Source organism: Pezoporus flaviventris, unplaced genomic scaffold, assembly GCF_033815535.1.
Source record: "Pezoporus flaviventris isolate CSIRO_AGI_PZ_B2104156 unplaced genomic scaffold, CSIRO_AGI_Pfla_v1 ptg000041l, whole genome shotgun sequence".
Taxonomy (NCBI): Eukaryota; Metazoa; Chordata; class Aves; order Psittaciformes; family Psittacidae; genus Pezoporus; species Pezoporus flaviventris.
The window spans coordinates 14247921-14260582 of record NW_026892589.1 but is presented as its reverse complement, the minus strand read 5'-3'; the positions used below and the strand labels follow the sequence as shown (position 1 = coordinate 14260582).

At 53.2% G+C, this 12662-nt stretch overlaps 1 protein-coding gene across 1 annotated transcript in view; it reads right to left on the bottom strand.

Annotated features, from left to right (window-relative positions):
* The window catches only part of GRK3 (G protein-coupled receptor kinase 3), a 57476-nt gene extending 50506 nt beyond the window's left edge, over nucleotides 1-6970 (bottom strand). The window contains exon 1 of the mRNA XM_061466516.1: nucleotides 6697-6970. Within this exon, the coding sequence (XP_061322500.1) occupies nucleotides 6697-6809 (113 nt within the window). The 5' untranslated portion in view covers nucleotides 6810-6970. The remainder of the gene's footprint in view (nucleotides 1-6696) is intronic.
* Between the last annotated feature and the right edge of the window lie 5692 nt (nucleotides 6971-12662).

Sequence of the window (12662 nt, the reverse complement as noted above, 5' to 3'; positions counted from 1 at the left end):
TGATCCCTTCCCAGATCAACCTCATTTACCTTCTTTCTTAATTAAAGTAATGACACCCGAGGGAAGGTCTATGTTTCAAAACATAAGCTTCAGTCTCACAGCATCCCCACAGGAGAGCTAATTGGAGCATCTCTCTCGAGGCCAGAGCTCTCTTGCCTGCACACCGAGATGCGCTGAGTACTGTGTGCTCAGGAGCAAGACAGTCCAGGGCCTCACTGCTTATCCAAAGCTTGGAAAATCAAACTGCAATGCCTGCATCTGCCAAAGGTCCTACGAGTGACCAAAGGTACACATTTACTTTCTGACAGGCGTAGTTTCTGATCTGTAGCGCACAGGTAGCACCAGAGCTCTCCTTTCAGACTCTCACTTCTCATCTATTTTAGCCTTGCCACGGGACCTTCGTCCTCCCATGCTCTTCCCACATAGGCCTGTCTTTTATTAACGAGTCACTGCAGATAAACAGATAAAGAAATAACAGCCCGAATTCCCAAGTGAGAGAACACCCAACTGGCGCAGGGAGCGGCATCCGCAGCCCTGCTCCACAGGCTCCGGCACTGACAGTCCACATCCATCCCGAAAGCCTGCATTCTCCCTAAGCACAAAGCTGAGATAAAAAGCAAGCACACGTTGTCAGCAGCCCCAAGCTTCCCGTATGTATCCGAAACTATTTTGAGAAACCCATCTTTTTACTACCTTCCCAACCACACACTTCTACTGACAGCACTTAGGAGGCTGAATCGCTAAAGAAAATCTAACTACTGTCATCTGTCCTCACCCCAGCAGGGCTGAGCTCTTCCACAACAAAACCACAACTGTTCAGTCCTTCTTGTAATGCTAAATCAAGCTTTAACCCCTCCTCAACCAGTTACCATGTGAAGAGTCAAGCATCCCTTTTCGGCCAAGCAAGGTAAGATGTAAGCTTCAGTCTACACACTTCATCATTGCTGAACAGGAAGACTAACCTTTGAAACACACACCTCACTATCAATTGCACTAAACTAAATGAACAACTGCCTTCTCGACCGTACTTGTCAATAGTAATTTACTACATTAAGTAAGGAAATCAAAAATAGCCTAAGACAGGAGACAAGCAGGATGGGCCAGTGCAGTGCTCACGCTGCTCTCCAGGCATCCAACAGCACTACCGCTTGAGGCAGGGGACAAAAGGCATGCTGGAGTGTCTCAAATATGTAAAAATACACCCTCATGGGTATTTTTAGCACTTGAAAACTGGGCAGATGCTCTGCTGTCTCACTGAAATGAGAAGACACCATCTCAGAAATGTCAGCTGCATTGCAGAAGTACAGTAACATGGAATAATGCACCCGTACGAGTGGTTTACTACCAGCTTCATGACAGTGCCCAGTGAACTCTGAGAAGCTCCATTTAACAGCAACACTCTGGCCTTGGAAAGTCCCTACCACTTGTCTCCATCACACACCTACTCCAGGGTCACCTACAGCACTTGCTGGAATCCTTGACTTGTGTTCACCACACATTCAGCCATCCCTCGCTCTCACCAGGCTTTGCCTCCTGTGTTCTTCACTTAAACATCCACCTCAACCAAGGAGCTGCAGTACAGCTGCAAGACAATAAAGGAGTTCCTAAACCCGTTTCACTCAGAATCCTTTTTCCTTCTGTATTTCACAAACTGCGTGTCGATGAAACCATTCTGAACAGTTCAAGGGTCCTGCATGCTGGTTTTAATTTCTCACTTCAGATTTTTCAATTCAATATTTAGTAAGTCCTGGAAATGGCATAAAAATACCAAGAAACACTTCACCAAAAAAACCTGTAAATGTCAAACAAACCCCTCAACTGTTTGGCAGTTTTACACAGCCAAGCTTAAGAAATTCTATTCAAATAATTTACAGTCATTATTGCCACAAGCAGATGGAACACGCTCCAGTGAAGCATCACCTTACAGAGCTAAATTCACAAATTCAGCCGAATTAAGCATTAGATCCTTAATCCTCCATAGCATCTCCTGTTTAATTCTGCATTCATTGGCACGTTTCTGTGCAAAGCCCAGGAAATGCATAAGCCTTTGCAGAATCTGGGCCTACGTTCTGAAAACAGGAAAACAGCACTTTGAAGATTTCTACCATTTGCATTCAGACAGTGAGGAAGAAGCGTGATACAGCACAAGACTTCCTGGAGCTGCCACGTTCTCTAAACAACCTGCGTATAAAGTAGGGGGTTGGTGTTAATGTCACTGCTGAGACCCTGCCATGCCACGGCCCAGCAACACAAAAGGTGCTGCAGGTCCCGCATGCCATCGGAGGGAAGTGAATGCAAATGGGCAGAGAGAAGCAGACGGGAAACACCACGGGTAAACACAGCAACCACTGCCTCAGCACTGCAAACACCGGGAGATTAAACACAATAAACCTCAGGAGCCTCCTAACAAACAGGGTTTCAAGGAGGGATTCGGGGAGCAGCTCTGCAGGCCTGAAGGCAATGATCAGCACAGACCAAAGCTGGCAGTGCCCCTCACCTCGCATCGGGCAACAGAAGCTGCAGCAGTTCCCGATACCGTGGCACTAAGCAAGAGATGCTCAGTGAGTGAAGTGCCAAAGCAGAAGCCCAAAACTGAGGGGTATGCTTGGAGCAACAGGGAAGCACCTAGAAAGATGCAAAGGGATGACACGGGTGTAATGGCAACAAGGATGAAAATTACACAACCAATTGTCAGGAAGATTTGGCTAGAGACAGCGCTCTAAATGAATAAGCACCACAAGAAAATGTTAAAGGAAGCCAGAGGAAACACCATCAAAGTAACCGAGGCTGACAGAGACAGAGGTTTAGCCTGTAACTTAGAGATGTTACAGAAGTTTCAAGAGGTACAAGAAAACGCTGGAGGGAACATGAAGAAACAACTGAAATTCAGAGAAAGAGTACAGCAATGCCGAGAGAACAAAACTGAAAACCAGAAGGATCGAGGACAGAGATGCTTAACTCCCAGCTAGAGATGCCCCTGGGTTTTCAGCACTGTAACATGAAGAAAGCAAAGCACAAACAGTTCAGGACAGAAGTGAGAAAGAAAAAGCAATCTCCATGCATTCAGTGACCCTCGACTGGTTTTACACGAGTTGGTCTGAGGACAGGTAGGAAAGCAAAGAGCACACCCCAGACGAACCTGCCTCAGGAAGAAGCAGTGGGGTACCAGTACTTCACTTCAACTCTAAAGGTAAAGCGAGGATGGATGATACCTGAGGAAAAACATGTTAGAAGCATGGCTTTTAAGGAAGTGACAGCAACATGCTCCTTTTTCCCCAAGGGGCAGGATTCGGAGCATACAGGAGGACAGCAGAGCTGGATGGAACCCACTGCAAGCCTCTTTGATTTCAGTTACTGGATTTCTTGGACCATTTTTCTCTATTTCGCATTATGAAAATCCTTTAGTCAGGACAGAGGAAGCTGCTAGCAAATAAAAGGAGCTGTTCTCTAGTGTTCTTCCACTCCCTTTGATCAAAATAAGGGAAATCTAAAATTTACACGGAAAAGTGAAGACCTTCAGAACTCTGCTGAATAGCCTAAAAACCAGAATGCAGCAAATTTACTCCTTCCCCAAAACTAAAAATATTGGACATCAATTGTGCAGAAAATGATCAAGGCTTCAGATTTGCTCATGTTTCAACACATCTGCTTTTCCGTTTCAGTCCTACCTGTGCAGGACATTCTGCCTTTGACACCCTTCTGTCCACCCATGCCAATCCACCCACAAAGCAGCTCCCAAGGAACAACGCAGAACTCAAGGATACCGCAGCTTTCCCAGGCCTTGGCAAGGCCCTTTGGAACGAAAGGAAACGCAAGAAGGGAAGGAAAAGCAGATGACAGGGGATGGAAAAAGGGTCGTTTTGTTTTGGTGGTTTAAAACAACAAAAACACCCTCAGCCTCTTCCTTGGGCACTTCTTGTCTCATCAGTGCTCGCTGGCCTTTTTCTTCCCAAACTGGGATATTTAACATGTTCGGTACAGAAGCAGTCTGAGGATACTCCATGTAAACTCAGCACTAATCAGCCCCATGGCCAATAAACTCTTCATCCTCATAGTTTATTTGCTGCTAAGCCTTGGCCTGCGGCCTTGGAATTCATTCTGCTTCACTACAGCTATTTCCTTGTAAACAGGAAGCCCCCTCAAATCTGCATGACAGTAAACTCATTTACTTCATTTGCTCTTATCTCAGCGATATAAAACGATATAAAACGGTGCCTACAGGTGTGCCAGGCTCCAGCAAAGAGACAAAGTGGGACAGGGGGGAAAACCTTTGTGACCTATCCCCAGGAGGCAACGTCAGCGCACAGGATGCCGTGGCCGGGCAGCGGCTGCCCGCTGGAGATAAACCAGCGGGGAACACATTCCTGCTGCAACAAGGCAGAGCCGTGGACTGTCAGGCGTGGATGTGATATTCCAGCGACCTTCGTGCTGTCTGTCCCGCTGGCAGCCAGGAGCCGAACGCCAGGATGCTGCTCGCAGCGTTACAACCGGTGCTCGTGCTCCTCCGAGGAGCTGCTCTCGCACCCCAAAATGAAAACACATCTTTGGAAACGTTGTTTGATTTCAAACTCGTATAAGGCAGGACGTTGTGTGCTGTGGTTTTTTTTTTACTGTTACTATATCAACCTGCATTAACCAGCCGATTTATGTAATTTTAAATGAATCACTTTGCCAGCGATACCGAATATTTAAGTATAGCCAACACACTGTGTCTGTTTTAATGAGAGGGACCAAAAAAAAACCCTGACCAGAAGCCAGCAGGAAGACATCTGACACCAGAATAACGGTCACAATTTCCTACTGCATGAGGAAATCCCTGGTTTCAGTTAGAAGCTGAGACGTTCAGTCATTTCAAGCACCCTAAGAGCCGTTTGTGGTCCCAGGCTTAGGTAAGTCTGCTCTCATTTATGTCCACGCTTCCTCTCATTCATTTCCTGAGCTGTCCTGTTTGTCCCACAGCACCCTGGCACCGCTCACAAACCAATCCCTTGCTGAAGGCTCCTCGCCTTCTGCAGAGCACGACAGTCTGGGGGGGATGGCAAACAACCCTTTTCCTTTAGTATTGCATGTAAGCTGCAAACAGGTTCTTCCACACGCAGCTCCGGGAGCGAGGCGTTGCACCCACCTCACCCTTCACCTCTCCTCCTCCGCCGCCAAACTTCCTCTTGCACCCGGCTGCTGCTTCCCAAACACGGCTGAAGCATCTCAGGGCAACGACCAAGCATCGGCCAAATGCGGGTCCTGGAGGAGGAGAGCACTGTGCTGCGGGCTCTCCAGGCCTGCGCCGGGCGACGAGGCTTGCTCTGCGCTCTGTGCAATGGCTATCGGTACCAGCAGCAGCTTTTGAGCCTCCCCACAAGCTCCAACAGTGCTGCTGTTTGTTCATGTGGGTGCTGGAAGGACCCGTCCTCCTCTGCACCCCTCCACGTGCCATCTTCTGCCTCCTCAGAGGGGTCCCGTCCCTGCTGCATGGCAGAACCCCACTGCACATCCCTGCCACCGAGGACAGCAGCACTGAGGAATGTGAAGCTACCAGCGCTCCAGTAAACACACCGCAGCTCAGGCTAAGAGCAGGCTAAATGTTATGGGTATTATTTTCATGAGCATCTCCACACATCAGGAGAAAACCAGGCACCTGCACCTGCCCAAGAATCCATCCTCAACCAGACCCTAAAAACCACTGCCAACCCCATTTGCCCGAGGTTTCACATCCTCGTAAGGGGGATCAGCACAGGCCGAGCACCCCCGTGCCCCTCACCTTCCACACGGCCCAGAATTCAAGCGTAAAGGCAGAAAAACAAGTGACCAAGTGCGAGAGGGCTTCAGGGAGCCCCCGCTCGCGGCAGAGCTGGGCTAGGCCACCAGCAGCCATGCAAACTGCCTACACGCTTTGCAGTGCATGGGGGGGTTGGTTTTTTCTGCTGCAATCTGTAGCTTGCCTGCTAAAACATCATTTTGCATATATCCATATACATATATATGCACACACGGAGAGCCGTGAAAGGTTACTTTTCATTTCAGCAGTAAATAACTAAGCGATGCTCAGGTGATTTTATAACCCGTGCATAACCAAGGGCTGTCGTTCAGCAAAAAAAAGATGCTTCTCATAGAATCCCAGCCTGGTTTGGGTTGAAGGGACCTTAAAGCTCCTCCAGCTCCTACCCCTGCCACGGGCAGGGACCCCTTCCTCTAGAGCGGCTTGCTCCAAGCCCCAAGCAAACCACCCCAGCCCGGCAGGACGCCCAGTGATGGAGCCGGCCGTGAGCCCGAGCCGTGCCCCGCTTCATGGCTGAGCACACACCGGCTCTGCTCCGAGAGCTGCCTGCGAAGGGAAAACCCTCCCGCCGAGCCTGTCCCCGCATCTCCCTGCTCTGTGGTCAGAGCACCGGGGACTCAGCTCTGCGGAACACAGCAGCGAGCGCGCCTCCGCTCGGGTTCACCGTCCTGCGGAGCTCACCGCCCCACCTGCCTCTCACCCGCTCGATGAAGCATCAAGTTTGGGCTCGAACACCCGCCCGGCCGCGGGGTGCTCGCTTCCCCCGGAGCAGCGGCGCTCTCCGCACCTCCACCTGCCCGCAGGCGCCCCACAAGTTGCTCCCAGCCCTCGCACCCACCGGCCCCGCTCGGGCCGCCCGAGGCCGCCAGACCGTTATGTCCAGCACCGCGGAGGGGAGGCCGCCGGGCCGCGGCCGGTACCTGGGCTCGGGCAGGGTGATCTTCTTGCTGGCCCTGGCCGCCGGGGTGCTCTTGCTCTTCTCCATCGCCATCAGGTAGCTGACATCGGCCAGCACCGCCTCCAGGTCCGCCATGTTCCCGCTCCCGCCGCCGGGCTGCAGATGGAGGCTCCGCCGGGGCAGCCGCCCCCGAGGCAGGGGTTGGCGGCGGGCGGGCGGCGGCTCCCGCTCCCGTTCCCCCTCCGCCGGTGCCGCCGAGCGCCTCCCGGCTGCGCGTGTGCGAGCGGGGCGGGGAGGGGGGGGACAGCGGCTGCCTCCCCGCCCTCCGCGCCCGGGGCTCGCCGCCGGCCCTGCGCGCCCTCAGCCCGCGGCCGCCGGGGAGGGCGAGCGGGAACCCCCCCCCGGGCCGCGCACCGCCCCCGCCGCGCCGCAGCGGCCCCTCAGTGCTCGCCCGCCCTCGCCGGGCCCATGGCGGCGGCAGGGCCGCCCGGCGCGGCCCCCCCCCCGGCTCGCAGCCTACGCGGCCCCCGCGGCGCCGGGCGGGCAGCTCCGGGTGCGCCCGCGGCGCTCGGCGGCCATGGGCGGGCGGCGCGGCCGCAGGGGCTGCCCGGCGGCGGCTGCGAAAACCCGGACCTGGAATCGGCGGCGGGGCCGGAGCCGGGGTGGGATTGGGGCTGGGGGGGGGGGGAATCGCGTCCCGGTGCGGGCGCGGAGCGCAGAGCCCCTGCCCCGAGGGGGAACCGGGGGGAACCGCAGGGACCCGACCCCGTTGTTTGCTTACCGGGGTGCGGGTGCCACCCATGGCTCAGCCCCCTGGCAGCGAGGGCAGAGCAAGAGCTGGACGCGGCCCGCCCTGGGGTGCCAGCACCCTCGGGGCACGTTGCCTTGGGACGGATGTCCTCAGAGCTCATTGAAACCCGGTGCGTGTAAGAAAAGCGGGATGTGAACAAATGCACCTGTGCGGAGCCCCGCTGGCGCTCATTGAAGCGCTGTGGGTGCTCCCGCACCCAGCAGAGCCCCGCGGTCCTGCTTGGAGCTGTAGTAGTAGCTCTGCTGCAGCCAAGCAGATATGCAGATTTCAGCTGCTTTCTGCTCTGGATTTCGTCAAATATGTCATGAATAATGGGCTCAATGAAAGGCTAAGTCAATGACAAGTCTGAAGTTTGAAACTCAGCTTGTTTTGAGCTCTTTTCAAGTGCCGCCACTCCTCCTTCCTACAGCTTTATGAAAGTTAATGATCTGATTAAAGCAAGGTAGAGCACACAGCCGGGAGGGTGGCACCGAGCGGCTCCTGAGGAGCCGTCTGAGAACCTGCTCGTTGTGGGAAACGTGAATTTAACCCAACGCTTCCCCCCGGAGCAGGTCCCATGGGGAAGGTCTCTCCTCCACCGGGGAGGTTCCTCTGCGCCTCCTCTGGGGTCACCTCAGCGTTATAAAACCATGGACTCACAGGACCCCAGCCTGGTTTGGGTGGAAGGGACCTTAAAGCTCCTCCAGCTCCAAGCCCTGCCACGGGCAGGGACCCCTTCCACTGGAGCAGCTTGCTCCAAGCCCCTGTGTCCAACCTGGCCTTGAGCACTGCCAGGGATGGGGCAGCCACAGCTTCTCTGGGCACCCTGTGCCAGCGCCTCAGCACCCTCACAGGGAAGAGCTTCTGCCTGAGAGCTCAGCTCAGTCTCCCCTCTGGCAGGTTAAAGCCGTTCCCTTGGCCTGTCCCTGCTGCCGTGGAGAGAACTGGTTTTCATTTCCTGAGCTGGGAACGTGCAGAAGCAGCAGTAGCGCTGCTGGTAGCATTGCTAAACACCATCATCCCGATGCAGCTGCGCCAAGGAAAGGGAGAGCAAACACAACCCATCACTGTCCACCTGTGCCACCGCCAAGGAGGGCCTTTTGTGATCTAAAACTTTTAAATGACTTTACAGTGATGGTGGTGGTAACAATAAGAGCCACAGAAATGCCTTACTGGATTCCAGATGCTGTGCTTTTTATTCCCTGACACGTTTGCACCATTATCATCTGGGTATCATTGTAATGGACCCTCCAAAGGTGTTCTTGGTGACAATTTCTAGGAAGTCATGTTCGGTGATGGCCAATACAGAAACCTAATTCAGAAACTTGTTCTCTTCTTTCTGCTTTGGGGTTTCCATCAGTGCGAAGCATCGTGGCAGCGGCACCTACAATGAAACCAGTGGTGGGTTAAGGGAAAGGTGTCACTGTCACCATTCACGGGGCTGTGTCGCACCAAGGGCTTAGTGCCTGTTGGCTCCAGCAGTATGAAAACTCACACATCTTGCAGCTCTATACGCAGAGGTTGTAAAGGTCACTTGGGTGGGCTTCTTTTAATTGTGGAGTGGAAGCAACCCTGATTGTTTTCCTCATCCTGCAGCGAGCAGAACAGGTAGCGCAGGCATCTGACACAGGGAAGTGCGATTCCTCCAGTGCAAGGTGGCCCCTTTCCGTGGCACTGTTTGTATCCCAGGTTTCCCGTTTGCTCCGTATGTGGGGTTTGCCTTTGCGTGTGCTGGTTTGTGGTGGTTTCAGTGTTTGTGTGTGGTATTTGTGTGTTTATAACCAGCGCTCCCCAGGGTGAAGGGAGCCCTGTTTCCATCGATGCCAGGGTTAGCAGAGCGCAGAACACGATCCTCCTGCACACTGTGAATGCATTTAAATACCTCCTGACATTTCTGTGCATGCTGATTGATCCTGTTCAATCAATTCAAGCGTGTCTGGAGGCCTGTCTGGGTTGAGCGCCGGGTTTGCAGAGCCAAGAAACCTTGCCTCCCCTCTGGCATTCCTTCCTTGCGAGGAGCCAGTTTCTCCTACCATCTGTACGAGATTTAAATGTTTAATTTTGCACTGCTCTGCTTTGCAGGATGACAGATGATACTACAGAGAGTAACGCGTCTGAAGCAGATTTATTAGCGTGCCCTATTCCAACACCATCCCAGCAAGATAATGGTGCAAAGGGGCACAGGAGGATGGAGGCAGACCTGCAAACAGGTCAGAGCTCTGCCCCTGTGCATGGCTAACAATAATGATATACCTAGGAGTATTTGTTCTCTGGAGAAGATTATTACATGCTATTTTTTAAGTATTTCTGATCTATTACCAGAAATACACATAGCTTAAGAGTATTAAGCAGTGCTTAGCTCAGTTCCCTCCATGGGATGCTGCTGTCTACAGAGAGAGCCAGCCAGCAGCCAGAATCTCACCCTATTCCTTGCGCCTCCTCAGCAGTGCTGGTAGGGATAATGCATTTATCAGTGATGGATCCCGGTGGGATCTGACTCTCCGTGGCTTGTTTGTGTAACAGCCAAGCAGAGAGGTTGCGTTTGCTGCTTCCTCTGCTCCTGGCAGCATTACCTGGGGTGCAACTCCTGAAAAGGAGAGGGCAGAAATCCCTTCCCTGCACTGCCTCTGCTGAGCTGCTCTTGCCTCGGAGCACAGGGTTACCTGGAGGTAAAGCACAGGAGCAGCCGCTCCTGCGTAATGAGGTTGTCTGAGGATTCATTAGTAAGCAATGATAAAGTGCCCAGAGGACAGCAAGAGATACATAAATGCAAACTATTCCCCGTGGGACCCGGGCAGTGTCAGCCCTCCTCAGCCTGCTGCCTTCTCCCATCTCACCCCACGACAGGGACCAGAGCCACCACTCCCACGCTCGCCCAGCAGGATGCAGGGACAGGGGTGTTTTTAGCCCAGCATCCCAAGGAAACAGCCTCACTCGATCCCCTCTGCCTGTTGGGTTTGCTGGGCTCTGGGAGGCTTTGGACCCTCTCTGAACCCAGTGCAGAGCGGGGTGGGAGGCACATCCAGGGCAAGCCCCCAGGCATTCCTCTACAGCACCCGCACTGAAGCTGGAGTTCCATCCCATCTCATGCTATGCTAATAAGCAGTGAGAGGCAATATGGAAAATAGAGTAATTAATGGCCATTTCTGCTGCTGCTTTTATTCACTGACTATTCCAGAAGGAGCAATTTTCCAGAAGACAGCCTCTGCCTTCACAGTGCCGATGCATCAGGCACCCTGAATCTCAGGAGGGGAATGAGCTCTGCAGCTCTGGCCTCCTGGAGAAACACAGAGGCTCTTCTGCATCTCTGCACATCCTTCCAGCTCTCTCCCGAATCTCTTAGTGAAGGTACTTCATCCATCTCTGACAGGTAAATCACACGATGTAGTTCATCGCCATCATGGCCCTGTTTGTAACTAGCTCACATGATGGTGAGGCCAAGTTCGAACCAGGAAACAAACGGCAATTAAATCCTCACAAATATTATCACCATCAAACATTTGTACTTGAACAGTCTGACTGGTGATAATAACGTCCAGTGGGGGCAGAGAGAAAAACAAGTCACGCAGAGTCTCAAGTCTTGCATGAGAAAACACAGGCACAAGAGGTGCAAGTCCTTCCCTTTGCAATTGCATCACACCATTTCCTTCTTTTCACTTGTTTACTTATGTTAGAACCAGAAGTTAACTGAGTGTCAGAGTGTTTGAATCCCACTGTTATGGGGACCCCCAACACAAGAAGGACATGGACCTGCTTGAGTGAGGCCAGAGATGCTGCGAGGGCTGGAGCAGCTCTGCTCTGGAGCCAGGCTGAGAGAGCTGGGCTGGGGCAGCCTGGAGAAGAGAAGGCTCCTGAAGGGGAGACCTGAGAGCAGCTCCAGTGCCTGAAGGGGCTGCAGGAAAGCTGGAGAGGGGCTTGGGACAAGGGATGTAGGGACAGAACAAGGGGAATGGCTTGAACCTGCCAGAGGGGAGACTGAGCTGAGCTCTTAGGCAGAAGCTCTTCCCTGTGAGGGTGCTGAGGCGCTGGCACAGGGTGCCCAGAGAAGCTGTGGCTGCCCCATCCCTGGCAGTGTTCAAGGCCAGGTTGGACAGGATTCTGTGATCTGCTCAGAAGAATGGAAATAAAGACCATTTATGGCTTTACTAACTGAGCTGTAAATGGGGAGTTAACATTCTGGAGAGGAACATTTGTGTGCTGAAAGACACCCTCATCGGAGGCCACCTGCAGTGGCTGGATGTGAAATCAATCCTAGCACCTGAACAGCCACTGCTGGCTCCGCAGGCATGGCAAAACCCCAAAGCTTTCCCTTGCAAACAAGGAGTGCCAGCAGGCTCTGCCTCCCAGCTGCACGCAGCCAGCGGTCCCTTCCCATGGCTGTGTGCTCTCACTGCAGCCTGATGCTCTCACACTGCTGTCAGAGCTGGCTCCGACCTCTGTGCACTGCACACAGGAACGTTTCTAAACCTGAGCGAGGTGAGGAAACAGCTTTTGTTCCCGCCATCCGCACATCTAAAAGAAGAAACATGCCTCTCACCTGGCCGGGGCGAGCTAAAGACACGCAGGAACAGCATCCCCAGTGCAGAGCAGCTGCCAGGCGGGTTGGGACTGCAGAACCAGCATCACCATCCCTGCATCACCACACTGAAACCAGCCCAGCCACAACACTGGTGGTACCAAACCCCTGCTGTGGGAGGAAGGCAGATCCAGGGAGCAAGGCTTATGGCCAGCCCTTATTCTGCTCCCTAAACATCACCACCTGGTGCCACGAGCACCCACCCTGTGTTCCTCTGCAAGGGAGGCTGCCCTGCATGAAACCTCTCAGGGCAAGAGGGGAACAAGGGATCCTCAATTTACTTTGACACTTAATTCTCCAGCCTTCACTGTGCTTGCAGTCCCTGGGCTCACAGGGACCTTCTCCATGCCCCTGTGCCTGTGCCTCCCTTTGCCCAGCTCAGAACCGACCCATCTTCCAGAGCTCCCTGATTTAAAAGCAACAGAGGATGTTGCTTCAGTTTGAGGCAAATAAACCAAATGAGGACTGTAACAACAAATGTCTTAAAGCTCTAAGAAGAGTCCCCCTTCAGCACTAGAAGTGAGAGCTAATATCAGCTGGCATTAAAGCAGCACTTTCCCTGTACAGCCTGATTAGACAAACAGATGCCAAGAGGGAACCATTGAGCATTCACTGTTCCACA